The sequence below is a fragment of the Guillardia theta genome (genome assembly GCF_000315625.1).
Source record: "Guillardia theta CCMP2712 unplaced genomic scaffold GUITHscaffold_47, whole genome shotgun sequence".
NCBI lineage: Eukaryota > Cryptophyceae > Pyrenomonadales > Geminigeraceae > Guillardia > Guillardia theta.
Genome location: NW_005434627.1, coordinates 547,212 through 561,098, shown reverse-complemented (window position 1 = coordinate 561,098; position 13,887 = coordinate 547,212). Strand labels below are relative to the sequence as shown.

Genomic DNA, 13,887 nt, shown 5'->3' with positions numbered 1-13,887 from the left:
ACGCATAGCTTGAAATATAGGCTTCAAAACATGCCTAAAACTTGAAAATTTCAGAGAGATTTTGATCTATAGACAAAGAACTACTCATGGGAAGGCGAAAGACTGGAAGAACATCCTTGCAACACAAGGAGTTGCGAGATGAACAGCGCATATGGCTCAAGGGAGAGATTCTCCGCAGCTACGAGCAGCTGGCGCTCAAAAATGGTTTCGTATACGCAAATGGTGTTTGGAAAGGTCAAGGTGATGTCAATTCATTCATACAGGCTCTTGGTAAGTTCACATTTAAGTGTTTTTCATTGCTAGCTTGTAATCATGATAATCTTCAGTAGGTGATGAAAAATTTAAGCAATCGCTCCCTAATTCTGGCAAATGCTTCGACGAAGTGTTGGCTGAAGGAATTGCCGAGCTCAATTTGTCCGAGGCTATGGACCCTATGGATAGGCCTTCAAGTACCATTTCCATCAAGAACGCAAACCTAAAACAAGTTGTGCGGAAAAAGGTAAATAGAGAATTCAAAGCAATCCGTGATTACTTGCTGCACAAAGTTGATCGGTTGTGTGGCCTGCACAAGGCAAACTGTAAGGTGAAGTGGAGGCATTTCTTTGATATTCTTGGAGAACAAGACTCAGATGAGCAGTTGGAAGAAACTGAAGGGGATTCGGATTCCCCATCGCAAGACGGATCCCAAGCCAAAAGGCAGAAAACAAGAAGCAGAAACTTCGTTGAAGGATTCTTGAGGAGCAATGTTGTGAATAACGTGTTGGAAACATCTTTGGGTTCAGATCTGGGCCTTTTAAACGGTTTGAAGCACGCTGCAAGACACCTAGTACCAACACCGCATGAAATTGCTGTAAATCTCAGTTCATTGGGGATAACAAAGCGACAATACGAAGGGTTTCGATCAATGGATGGCCTCAAGGGATGCTTTCCAGATTATGATAAAATATCTCAGGTGCGAGTGGAGGTCAAGCATGACCTTACTAGGAAGTTGAAAATTAATTGCACAGAGGATGGAACTCATTACCTTGATCTGATCTCAACTGTCGAAGAACTTGTCGATTTGTTGCATCTGATTGGAAAAGACCGGCTTACTATCTGTATCAATTATGATGGAGCCACCATTACGTTTTCTGCTGGCAATAACAAGAAAGCCACTGATGTAACCATAACGATCCTCCCATTTCAGAGTGACTGCACTGACGGAGAATGGAACTTTTGGGAGAAGCTTGCTCGCGAATCTTCTTGTTTGCTTACAATTGCTTACATGCCTCATCCTGATAGCCCTGAGGTTTTTAAGCGAAGCTTTTGGGTACCCTTTGGACCAGCACTGCGGGAGCTGCAAACTTATGGGATTCAAATTTTCGATGGCAAGGCTGCTGGTGGGATGCAGAAGCGCCGCGAAGGTAGACATCCAGACAAAGTGATCAGTGTTCTGTTCATAATGAGATCAGACATGCAAGGTCACTGGTACATTTTCGATATTGGTGGAATGAGAGATGTTGAAAAGATGTTTTGCATGTGTTGCACCGAGCTACTTACAGATCACAGAGCCGGTTCATGGTTTAAAATCGTGACAGTCACTGAATCTGACAATCTGATCACCTTTTGTGAGAAACATCGGATTGTGATGGATAGTATCCAGAGTCTGAATGAAGATTGCAAAAACCCAGCCTGTTTCAAGTCCTTTCACGAGACGGATTACGCTGAATTCCAAGAAATGATGGATACCCACAATCAAGCAAGAGTCATGGAATCTTTGATGGACCCAAGCAAAGTTATTCCCCCAGGTACAAAGTTTCCTATGCTGCGCCGTGTTCCCATTTGCAGACAGAATATTCAAGGCATGAATCCATTGTTTTTTATTCACTGCACGATGCACATGCATGGAAGGATAGTGAACTCGATGATATGTGCGTTGCAGGAAAGAGCTGTACAATTGAGGAAGCTCGCCTTCATCAACGATGAATTACAATCTCGCGGTGTTTCAGTTCAGTTTAACGACAAATCTGGTCGCAGGCAATTGAATGGAGAGCAATGTACCAGATTTTTGAAGAATTCTCCAATGATTATTGACTACTTGTATGAGACTGATTCAGAGAAGAGACAAGAATGGCATGAAGTCGTTGAAGAATGGTCCTTTTTGAGTAGCGTACTCATGACACAGCATCGAGACAAAATTGATCTAGAAGTAGCAAAGCAAATCCCAGCCAGGATTCGAAGTTGGTGTGTGAAATATATAGACGTCGTTGGGGACGTGAAGATGTTACAGTCATTTTACTTCCATAGCTTGTGCGTCGGCCATATCGGTGATCAGTTCGAAAGCATCATGGAAGAATGTGGAATTCCTTTAGGATTGTTGAATATGTCGAACGTTGAAAACAGACATCGCTGGCAAGGTAGACCTTCATTTGCTCAAGCCTTAACAGAAATCAATGCTTTCATGAGCGGAAAGCGTCGCAGAGAAGATGGAGTTCATCAGCCAATTGCAGAAGATGACTGCACATTCGAGGCAGCGTGGTCGTATTATGCCATTTCTTTGTTATTGATGAACAGTTGGCACAATTTAGAGAAAAAGGGAATTGAGTACAAAAAAATTTTAGAGGGAGGTTTAGGCGGTATGTAATAAATTAAATGTTAAAGTTTAAGATATCGCAAAGGCGGAAAGGAGCCGTAATCTGCAAATTTCATACGTTCTGTGTAATTGGTGGGAACCTCCAAATCTCTTTGCCATTCCATCCATGCCTGAAAATTTTTGCCCATTTGAACGTTAACGAACCAGGACTAAATTTGTAGCGCTTTAGGCTAATCGTTAACGGCCCCTCTACGTAAAGCGATCCTGAAGAGTTTGCAAGCTCGAGAGGGCACTCCTTAAATGGTATATTCAAATACCGTTGCACGATGGATGACTTCAAAGATGTCTCAGGTATGATCCAAGAGCATGTGACGAGTGTACTGTAGCTTACATACGAACATTGGATCTCACTGGCCTGTTGATTTTCTGCTTGACAAAGCTTCAATAAAAACAAGATTGCGTTCACATCCGCAAGTTCGACATTGAACCGTAAGGGAGCTTCTTTTGCTGCTTCCAAACTTCGAACCTTGGGTTTTCCTCTGAGCTGCAACCATTTATGCAGACTGTGCCTGACTTTGGACAATTCCCAATACAATGAATCAACGATATGGACATGTCGGTTCAAAACGTTAAAATAATTCTGCAGATGATCCGCCGTTAGTTTGAAAGACTTGAAGAAAGAAACTTGACATTCCTGACTTTTGCGTTCAGATACGCCAAAATACAACCACCCGACAATGAGCAAGCTTTTCATCGAGATTCCTTTAAGAGAAACTTGCGCACAATTGATGGACACTATTCCTTGAATGTCTTGCATTGGAACCTCATCCATGTAACTGCTTTGCAAGCAGTGGAAATCATCCATGCGATCTCTGATCTGAATCAACCTTGTTGGAGATTTGATATTCTGTTGAACTTCGTGCAAAACATCCTTGGTGTACAGAATGTAAACTGATACAAAATCATTTGAAACCTCTTTGATCAAACCGTACCGATTTTGCTTGTTTACGTCCAAGAAGGAAATTCCCATGGATGGCTGCAAGGCAAAACTCAAATGGCTTGTTTCGTCGTAAAACACACCGGGATTAGATTTCTGTGGCCTATTGTTAACGAACATCCTTTGAAAGAAGAATGGTAGCTTGAGAGTCTGGGGTACACCATTGCCATGTTCGTCGTCCACGTCGTCTGGTTGGGCGACGCTACAAGAAATTCTGATTCTCTCTCGTCCTTTTAATGCTGAGTGTCGTAACAGACTTGGAGAACGCATCTCAAGTCTGTTACAGCCGTGATCAGCGACAGACTTATGGAGTATGCGTGAAGAGGAGAGAGAAGCAAGAGGAGAGATGATGCCCGTGGTACCCCAACCCACAATACGGGTCATGGATACAAAAGGAAAAAGATGGGGTAGGGGTTGCGATTTAGTACCATAATCAAAAACTAAAAACATGTAAAATCCAGTGAAAACAACATATATGAATAGACCAAGTCCTGATAACTAACTTTTCTCAATATAAAAATTCAAACCCCAAAACCACCCCATGATACAAATAACCCCCCTTCGACAACAATGTCAAGGGGCACTAGCGCGGCAAGATCCCGACCGATATGTGTGATCCTCTCCAGGTCTGTGAACTCCAGCCACTCTCCCTCGCTCTCCGCCTGTCGCTGCGCTGCGTCGCTGGTGCCCCGCTGACCAGCCGCCTCAGGCTCCTTGTCGAAGCCGACTGCTTCGAGCTTGGTTGCTGCGCCTTCTAGAGAGAAGGGCAGCTCCTTCATCATGCGTCGACCATCCGTCTTCGGGCTCGGCCCTTTGCGACCTCTCTGCCCAGCACCCTGCAGGAGCATGCCCGCCAGCGGTTGTACCTCTGCTGCGGCGAGACATTGCGAGATCAGTTGGAATTGATAGATCCGAGCTATGTCCGCCGTCGACATTCCTCCAAGAGCTAGGAGCTGCGATAGCTCGGCAAGGCTCCCTCCCTTGCCCCAAGGTCCTCGCTTGGCTCGGAGCTTGAACGACCGGTCGTGTGCAATGCTGACTTCAGTTGCTCTGAAAACTCGCCCGTCCATGCTGTACTCTCTGCTGCCTTGCCAGAGTGCGATGGCTTCTTCATTCCGAAGGAAGGAGATGGTGACTGAGATGTCGTCTGCTCGTGCTATCTCAGGTCTGTAAGGTGCTTTCCACATGATGGACTTGTCGTCTCTATCGACTGAGTCTACTATGAGTCCCAGCTCCGTCAACTTCATTTTCAACTTTTCTTCTTGTCGCACATACATCGAGGAGATGCCCAGGAGAGTCATGGAGATGAAGGAGGTCTCCTCGGTGTCTTCGGTGCCGATGTAAGTCTCGACATTCTGCTGTTTGGCCTCTTTCATCTGTTGCATGAACCATGCTTTCGACTCTGGGCTCCATGCGCTCAGAGAGTCTTCAAACAGGTCGCGTCTCGCCTGCCGACATGTCGAGCGGATGGCTTCTGCGATAGCGTCGGGAGTGCATCCCCCCTCAGCTCTGCAAGCATGAGCTGTCCGACTATTCGGATAACGCTTGGTGAAGCTCTTCACTCTCTCGACGAGGTCGGCCTCTTCGACGTGGCCTCCTGAGCGCTCACCCTGCGTGTATTGGCATGATTTCCGATACAGCAGGTTGCGAACGCTCTCATCATACTGTAGTACCATACTTAGAAAGCTGTTTGAACTGCACAAACCTCTTGCTCGCAGCTTCCTCCGGTGCCCTTGCGCTCTCCCCTCTCCTCCCCCCTAGTCTCCTTGTCGGTCTTCGAGGTTGGCGCTGTGTGCATTGCTTGTGGCGGAGGAGGTGGCTGGGGTGGAGAGACGGCTAAACCCTAAACCCTATTATTATTATTATGTGAGTTTATTAGAATGCTAGAATGTTGCTCGGCCTCCTTGTGGGCTTTTGCAATTTGATCCTAGTCTAAAGAGGCGCGCGAGCACTGGGAGTACACGGCCTACAATGCGAACCCTGCTTCTGAGGTCTCTTTCTACTTCGAAATGCTGTATCATTCGCCTCTGGGCAGCTCGAGGAGACGATCCACTCCACCTCCCTCTGTCTCCAGATGACGTTGGCCCCTACAGCGACGAAGCCTTTCTGACCTAAGCCTTTGTGGACTTGCTGGCCTGGCGCCCCAGCGACCAGCATGCCTGCCAGCGGCTGGAGTTGGACCGCTGCAAGGGACTGGCGCAGCAGCTGATAGCGGTAGACGTCAGCTATTTCGGCTGTTGTCATGCCGCCCAAGGTTAGCAGGTGAGTCAGCTCTGCCAAGCTGCCCTCTTTGCCCCAGGGTCCTCTCTTGGCTCGAATCTTGAAAGATCGATCGTGCACGATGCTCACATGTACAGCTGTGAACTTGCGACCATCGATCGCGAAGTCCTCTCTTCCCTGCCAGAGCTTCTCCGCTTGTGCATTGCGGAGGAAGGAAACAGTCACCGGGATCTCATCAGCACTCGCTATCTCGGATCTATACGGAGCCTTCCACATGATTGCTTTACTCTCTTGCACTGAGTCTAGCTTTCCGAGAGAGCGAAGCGATGGAGGGAGTACACCTGACTCTGTTCAGCGAGGACCCGAAGATCAGAGAGGCGCTCGCAGTCGAGTTGACAGCTGATCGCTTTGTGTCCAGAAATAAGTTGAAGAAGGCATCCAGGATGCAGAAGAAGGCAGGCCGCAGCGACGACAAGGCGATCAAGATCATCATCAAGTCGACGGCGGCATCTGGTCGCTTCACGAGGAAGGAGATGGAGGGGCTGTGCAACGGCGGCAACACGTCCATCGCAAGAGTCAAGAGAGTCTTGTTGGAAATCGCTAACAGGCTCGAGATCAAAGTGGAAGGCATCGACATGGAGGAGGATTTGAACACTAAGTCCTGGAACGGGTCCAAGCTATGCATCTTCCTCGGCTCCACGGAGGATGCTCGACGCATGATGAAGGAGCTGCCCTTCTCTCTAGAAGGCGCAGCCACCAAGCTCGAAGCAGTCGGCTTCGACAAGGAGCCTGAGGCGGCTCATTCTGGGGTCAAACCGCGGTAGTTTTCGTCCTATATTCTCAAGGGGGTGGTGAATGGGAAAATGGGGGTACACGGTGTGTGATTCGCGCAGGTTGAAATTTTGTACTGTTCAAATTCAAACCATATTCAAAACCGTGATTAAAATTGATTTTGGATGTTTAGCTCATCGTTTCCTGGTACCTTCTAAAATGTTTTAATTCTACACGCCTTCACCCACTACCCCAGCGCGTCTCCCCTCACCATACCTCTCTCATGTCGCGAAGCTCTTCTCTGCCGATCCTTGTCTTCAGTGTTTGAGTTTTGTGCGAGCATGTTTGCCCAAGTTGCAGTCACTCGCAGCAGGTGAGCCTCATCAACATCTCTCTTCGTCAAAACCTCTGTGCCGGTTGTCTGTTTCTATGGAAGGGGACGAGTATACCACGAACACACACGAGCATGAAGAGACTCGAAAGTATTTTGTGAGAGAAGAAGGTGAAAATGAACCCATTCCATCACACAGGTAGAGAGTTCTTCTGTGGATTGTTCATTTTCTAATCGTTGTGAACAGGTAGCAAAAGCTTGGCGATGTTGAGAACTAGGTTCTGAATGGTTGCAGCTGAAACGTATTACAAGATTCCAAGACCTTTATTCCACGAAGACCTTCATCTTCATGTGCTGGATGGAATATCATATTTATGAGAGATGCTTCACTGTGCCACATGACTTTTTCACATCATGTTTGAACTTCTCCGCCTTTGAATGATGCATCTCTTGTTGCATGACTTAAAAACACTTTGTAAAGATGCATAGTCTTGTATATATCCATGTCCACATGCTCAAAGCCTTGCCGCTTTATGACAAACAATGTAGACAACTCTTGAAGACAGCAAATCCAACGGCACGGTGTTGGATGGCAGTGCACCTGCAGCATGATGTGCTTCCATTCTGTTGTGCGCGCAGTTGGAGACATTCCATATGCTATTGTGGTTGTCATTATCATTGACTGGGAGTCCGTGTCAATTTGCTGGTAGTTCGACATGCTGAGATAAATGCTTCTAATGAATAAGAAATGTCAAATCACATAACACCTCCAACCTTGATTCTACATTCAACGCGGCCATGTCAGTCTGGTTGCAACGCACAATAGATTCTTGCATGCCAGCTTACAAGCTCAAGACTTGATCCCTGATATGATCTGAGGCTTAATTGGACGTCAAGCTCCGCCTTTAGGGAAGCAAAGCAAAGTTCATGCATTTCAGCAAATGTGCAAACATCCAAAGGACCTGAGTGAGGAGAGTTTGGAGAGAGGAGGGAAGATACTTCAACAAGAGCTTCGTGACTCAGAGTCAACTAATTGGCATATTTTAAAGAATCAAATATCATCAAACTTCAAGTTCTGAAGATGTGAAGCAACGATGTAACGAAGCGTACAGAAGACGTGCCAAGGAGGGGGTCAAGTGAGATGTGATTGCGCCTTAATTAAGCGGACTCGTCATGATCTTACAGATATTATCATTCAGTTCATGAGAGTCTTTAGATAAAGTACATTACTCTGAGAGCCCAGAAGTCTTGAAGAGAACATTGATGATACGATTGACTTAGTCGTCGGAAATGTAGGATGACGAACTCATGCTGATTGATCCACTTCTGCAAGATCACCAAGTAAGAATTTGTGCTGGATTCTTGATGCCAAGTGTACCTTGCGATCATCTTCTTACTCGGCGGTCCTTCATCTGTGCTCATGGCGGCAGCTCGTTGACCTTGCTGCTGTGCTCGCCCGGCGGCTCAGCATGTCGGTGTGCGATTGACGATGGGAATGATGGGGAGCGTTTCCCCACCCTGTCGATGAGGGTGGGTCATCAAAATTGTTTTAGATGATACAAATTAGCAGTTATGAACCGTTACACAGTACAACTGTTTGTACTATGTATTCGAATAAACAATTCATTGTCGTTAAAACAAATGGACACGCCAGTTCAAAATATGAAGCACCCCTACCACTGATATTACCGAGCAACACCCCTCAAAAACCAAGGGGTACACTACCACCGGTATCCTATGAGAACAGCATACGCATTCCTCTTTTGCGTTAAGTTCGACTACCGCGGTTTGACCCCAGAATGGCTGGTCAGCGGGGCACCAGCGACGCAGCGCAGCGACAGGCGGAGAGCGAGGGAGAGTGGCTGGAGTTCACAGACCTGGAGAGGATCACAATGGAGGCAGGACAAGGGAGTTCATGTCGCTGGGAGAGTGGGCGAAGACGCCAGAGGAGCAGGGAGTGGGACGCAACGTTCTCAAGGAGAAGCTGGGGAAGTGGCTGCAGAGCAAGCGCTGGACTCGCGTGCAAGGAGAGAGCAAGAAGGCAAGGAGGGGCAGCGCGTTCTCGCCACGGGCAACGGCAGCTGCTGAGCTTGAGCAGGAGGCGGAGAGCGACGACATAGAGCGTCGATCTCTTAGCTTCCTGTTCATAGCACTGAGTAAATTCGCAGAGATGCATGTGCTGGCCTGCTCGCTGAAGGCCCAGTGGACAAGAAGGACCGACTGCGGGTGGAGATGAGGGAAGATGACGAAGAAGAGGAAGACATGGAGGAAGAGCAAGGCGAGGGCGAGGAAGAAGACGGGGCGAGCCCGTACCGAGCTTGAGCTGAGCTCAAGGTAAGGAGAGAAGGTAGGAGGCGACCGAAGGCCAAGGTGAGGAGAGGCAACTCTCCTGACTGAGGCTGAGGAAGCTGAATGGAGGAGGAGTAGGTGGCGACCGAAGGCCAAGGTGAGGAGAGGCAACTCTCCTGACTGAGGCTGAGGAAGCTGAATGGAGGTAGAGTAGGTGGCGACCGAAGGCCAAGGTGAGGAGAGGCAACTCTCCTGACTGAGGCTGAGGAAGCTGAATGGAGGTAGAGTAGGTGGCGACCGAAGGCCAAGGTGAGGAGAGGCAACTCTCCTGACTGAGGCTGAGGAAGCCAAGAGAAGACAGCAGAAGTAGAACGATCAGTCCGATCTCTTCGAATTTCCGAAGTTCTTCAGCTTCTCTTCATGGTTGACATACACCGAGGAGATGCCCAGGAGAGTCATGGAGATGAAGGAAGTCACCTCGTTCGTCACTCCATCCAGTCATTGCTATAGCGTCGGGGGTGCATCCCTCAACAGCCTTGCAAGCCTGAGCTGTCCTACTGTTCGGATACCGCTTCGCGAAGCTCTTCACTTTCTCGACAAGATCAGCTTCGAGGACCGCGGCATCCACAAGCTCGCCCTGCGTGTATTGGCATGATCTCCGATACAGCATGTTGCGAACATTTTCATCATACTGAAGAACCATACTTAGAAAGCTATTTGAAGTATACAAACCTCTCGCTTGCAGCTTCCTTGGCGCCCTGGCGGCTTCCCCTACACCACGCGTGCAGCCATGGTGCCTTCGTGCAGCCATGGTGCCTGTGTGCAGCCATGGTGCCTACGTGCAGCCATGGTGCCTTCGTGCAGCCATGGTGCCTCTAAACCCTAAACCCTAAACCCTAAACCCTAAACCCTAAACCCTAAACCCTAAACCCTAAACAAGGTCGCTTGCAGCAAACCAAATTTCTGAGAAGCCTTGAAACCTAAACCCTAAACCCTAAACCCTAAACCCTAAATTCAAGAAAAAATTCATTTTCTTGAAAAGAAAAAATTCATTTTTTCACACCATAACATTAAGCTTTTTAGAATATTTACGTTACACATCAAATATTCTAAAACGCTCACCATTATGATGCCAAAAACTTCACTGGGGTGAAACCGCAAAATATATAACACACGCTAAGGGCCCGCGACCCCGGCCGGTTCCCCCCGCTCTCGCGGGCCTCCCCCTCCGGGCCGGGTCTCGCCGCGTTCCCCGCGTCACGGCCTGTGGTTCGCACGGGTTGGTATGGATGCTTAGGTGTCAATGATCCTTCCGCAGGTTCACCTACGGAAACCTTGTTACGACTTCTCCTTCCTCTAAATGATAAGGTTCAATCAACTTCTCGCAACCACTCACCTTGCGGCAAATGGCCAGCAATCCGAAGATTTCACCGGACCATTCAATCGGTAGGAGCGACGGGCGGTGTGTACAAAGGGCAGGGACGTAATCAACGCGAGCTGATGACTCGCGCTTACTAGGAATTCCTCGTTGAAGATTAATAATTGCAATAATCTATCCCCATCACGATGAACTTTCACAAGTTTACCCAGGCCTTTCGGTTCAGGGTCGAGCTCGTTGCGTTCATCAGTGTAGCGCGCGTGCGGCCCAGAACATCTAAGGGCATCACAGACCTGTTATTGCCTCAAACTTCCATTCATTAAACACAAATGGTCCCTCTAAGAAGCCCTCGCCAATCAATATTCGCGATGCTAGTTCGTTGGCTGACCGAGGCTTAAAATTCTCGGGCACTTTACCAGTGAGCTGAAGACTGCATCAGGACTTTCACTGAGAGTGAATCTTGATTCACCGGATCTGTGCCAATGGGACGACGAAACAAAAGGATGTGCGGCTCCGGCCTGCGAAATGGAAAGATCATCCATTGCCATCACCAAAGAACTTGTACTTGTGGATCGCGTAATGCTCCCATCCCCGTGAATCAAAGGACATTGAAAAGCTCAAGGGCTCGCGCGTGGACCAAGGGGGACAGATTTCTCGACGTTTGGACGACTTGGCGAACCTGCAGAGCCTGAAGGGGAAGAACTTGGAGGAGGCGCTGCATGGGTGAGTTGCGGGCCTGGAGGGAGACATGAAGCTGCTGGGGGAGAAGATGAGCGCTCAGGACGAGAGGACACAGTTGCTGCAGCAGGTCGCTGCACGCGTCGAAGAAGCCGAGCAGAAGGGCAAAGTGCAGGAGGCCTCGTTAGATGGGCTGCGAACTTCCACCGACGAGGATCATCGCCCAGCAGGCAGCAATGGATAGCACGAGGAAAAGGGAAAGGTTGGAGCGGAGCACTTAAATAAAAGCCTTCAAGCCCAGCAGGAGCCAGGCCCAGTGAGCACTGCCACGGCGGCAAGAAGGAGAACGAAGATCTGTGAGAGGTTTATTGACCGCCGCGTAAGATGCCAGGGCGGCCTGAACAGATGTGCGACGGTAATAACTATTCGAAACGCTTACTTAGCTCATCAACAATCTTACTTGTCTTCCCACGGGTTAGATCCCAGATGCTGCACAGGTAAGTCACTGTGCTGTTCATTCCTTCCGAAACAAGAATACGCACCGAGGGGCATCATCTCCAATGACTTCGAGGAGGAACTCATACTTACGTTTCTTCATAACGACGCGCTGAGGATGGAGAGACTTGGGGGCAGGCATGGGCAGCAGGGAGGAGGCGTGCGCGAGAGTCGTGGGGGGGGCAAGGGCGATCAGGAAGTCGGGAAGTGTTCAGGACTGGAGGTTCAGGGGGTAGGTTGTTTTGTACGTAGGTACCTCTGGTCTGTGTACAAGGAGGGGGTACAAATCAGCAGGGGGTAGAAGACAAGCCCCAAAGAGGAGGCAGCAGAGAAGTACACTATTTTTTGATAAGCTAGCAACATGCAAATCACGAAGCTTAGACACAGAGGAAGGAAGATGAGGAGACATTATTCATGGGAGAGACTCCAATATTGACTCGGAGCAGGGGTGGTATTTCGTAGACAAGGGGGTAGTCCAAGAGTCTGTCCAGGGACGGCTGATGCATTTGAACATCTTTGTAGGAATACGGAGCCCGGCCGATCATGTTTTTCAGACAAGAACAAGATAAAACCTCATCATGTCCGGGCAAGCAGTGCAGTTCAGTTCCCTGCGCCTACAGGTTCTACAAGCTACCGCCGGAGCTCCCTCTCTCCCTCCCTTCCTTCCTCCCTCTCTGTCTGTCTGTCTCTCCGAGGCTCTCTCACCGCCACAAACACATCACCATGGATCGAGATCAAGCTTGTTCGAAGTAGAAACTTCCTTCAGCACTGCCAGTCACATCAGCACTGCTCTCAGAACGCGGCTCCGGACCCAGAACGGTTCGTTATGACTCCTGCCGAGTCAGTGAGGTGTGCACGCCAACTGGACTTGGAGTCAAGTGGTAGTCGAGCTCACTGAGCACTGGTAGTCAGGTGTAGCGCATCATCATACTGATGTGTTGATGACAATGGATCTCCAAATACATAGAGATCAATGATCGCCAATGGGTGAGACAGTGGACCTAGATCACCCTTAGTATCACAGGTATTGATGGCTGGCAGGAGCAAGAGCAGTGACGTATGCTGCTCATGACAACGAAGATTGGCGGCCATCAGGTGTCATCCTCTTGAGGTGATATTTGATAAAGGCACCTTTGATGCAGGAGAAACAAGCTTGACAGCTGAGCTGAGGTATCATGCTTAAATGCTGATGGATCAAAGGCGATCACTGCTGTACCAGGGTATGGTATCTTCAGTCATCTCGCTCGAATGAAAGGGGCAAAGTGTTGTATCCATGAGGAACTGGAACCACGGATACTCGTCAGATACTCCGCTGGATACTCCTTACTATCTTCTGCTTCCCTATCTTCTTCATCCTTACTTTCCTCGTGACGTCAACAATCTCTGTGTTGTGTATACAACACAAAGCAAGAGATGCTGAGAGAGATCCTCTGAATCCAATGAGTTGCAAATGAGAAGGAAGCGGGGAACATTCAGATCGGATCGAGAGAAAGGGAAATGAGTCAGCGATAGTTTCCTGATGCTGGTCTTAGGTGGAGAGAGGGTCGCCAAGCAATGCTTGCAACAGCAGCAATAGCGCAGCCGCAGAGACAACACAAGTAGCTGGGAGGTGACCTCACCTTCTCCAGACCAAGTGCTGGGAATACAACCCCTCATCAGTACTTCGAAGACGCAAACTTCCAACAAGGGGACTACTCTCTGACTCATGTTGTACCACCCCATCTCACTGAGCCCCTTGGCCAGAGGAGCCTCGCGAGATAGCCGAGAGAGTTGCTGCACTATCTCAACTGCTACACCCAGGTGCTATCTGAGAGACACTTGTTTTACGGTTTACTCTGATTACTCCTTCTTGCTGACATTATTACTCTTTGTTTGATAGATATATTCAACCTCGATCGTTTGATCGTGGTTCTCCTGCTTCTTCGTCTTCTCCACCCTTCTCTTCCTCCACCACGGATCCCAGTTGGTCCTCGCTCATCGCCCGGCTCTAGTACGATGACTTGTCGGAACATATCTCAGAGTCAGCAAGCAGTGGTCGTATGGAGGCGGTCTAAAGCTCAAACGACAGCTCAGGCATCAGAGCGTGGTTTGCAAGCGATATACGCTGCAATCTTGTCCTTGTTGGTGGGTCTTGGATACGGACGGTCGCAATATCG

At 48.8% G+C, this 13,887-nt stretch overlaps 4 protein-coding genes across 4 annotated transcripts; 1 reads left to right on the top strand and 3 right to left on the bottom strand.

The window, feature by feature from the left end:
* Positions 1 to 86: 86 nt before the first annotated feature.
* Positions 87 to 2,623, top strand: GUITHDRAFT_110778 (hypothetical protein; the record flags this gene model as incomplete). Its single annotated transcript, XM_005830283.1, has 2 exons — positions 87 to 270; positions 327 to 2,623. The coding sequence occupies 2 exons, from the start codon at positions 87 to 89 to the stop codon at positions 2,621 to 2,623; spliced, it is 2,481 nt and encodes an 826-aa protein (XP_005830340.1).
* A 1,179-nt stretch (positions 2,624 to 3,802) lies between these two features.
* On the bottom strand, positions 3,803 to 6,065 carry GUITHDRAFT_110777 (hypothetical protein; the record flags this gene model as incomplete). Its single annotated transcript, XM_005830282.1, has 4 exons — positions 3,803 to 3,846; positions 4,174 to 5,233; positions 5,275 to 5,357; positions 5,549 to 6,065. 4 exons carry the CDS (start codon positions 6,063 to 6,065, stop codon positions 3,803 to 3,805), a joined length of 1,704 nt encoding a protein of 567 aa, XP_005830339.1.
* Positions 6,066 to 9,099: 3,034 nt separating this feature from the next.
* On the bottom strand, positions 9,100 to 9,682 carry GUITHDRAFT_153334 (hypothetical protein; the record flags this gene model as incomplete). The annotated part of the gene is made up of 2 exons (XM_005830281.1): positions 9,100 to 9,442; positions 9,658 to 9,682. Coding segments are annotated over 2 exons (368 nt in total), but the record flags the coding sequence as incomplete, so codon positions are not given.
* Positions 9,683 to 10,504: 822 nt separating this feature from the next.
* On the bottom strand, positions 10,505 to 10,702 carry GUITHDRAFT_73210 (hypothetical protein; the record flags this gene model as incomplete). Its single annotated transcript, XM_005830280.1, has 1 exon — positions 10,505 to 10,702. A coding segment is annotated over one exon (198 nt), but the record flags the coding sequence as incomplete, so codon positions are not given.
* Positions 10,703 to 13,887: the final 3,185 nt, after the last annotated feature.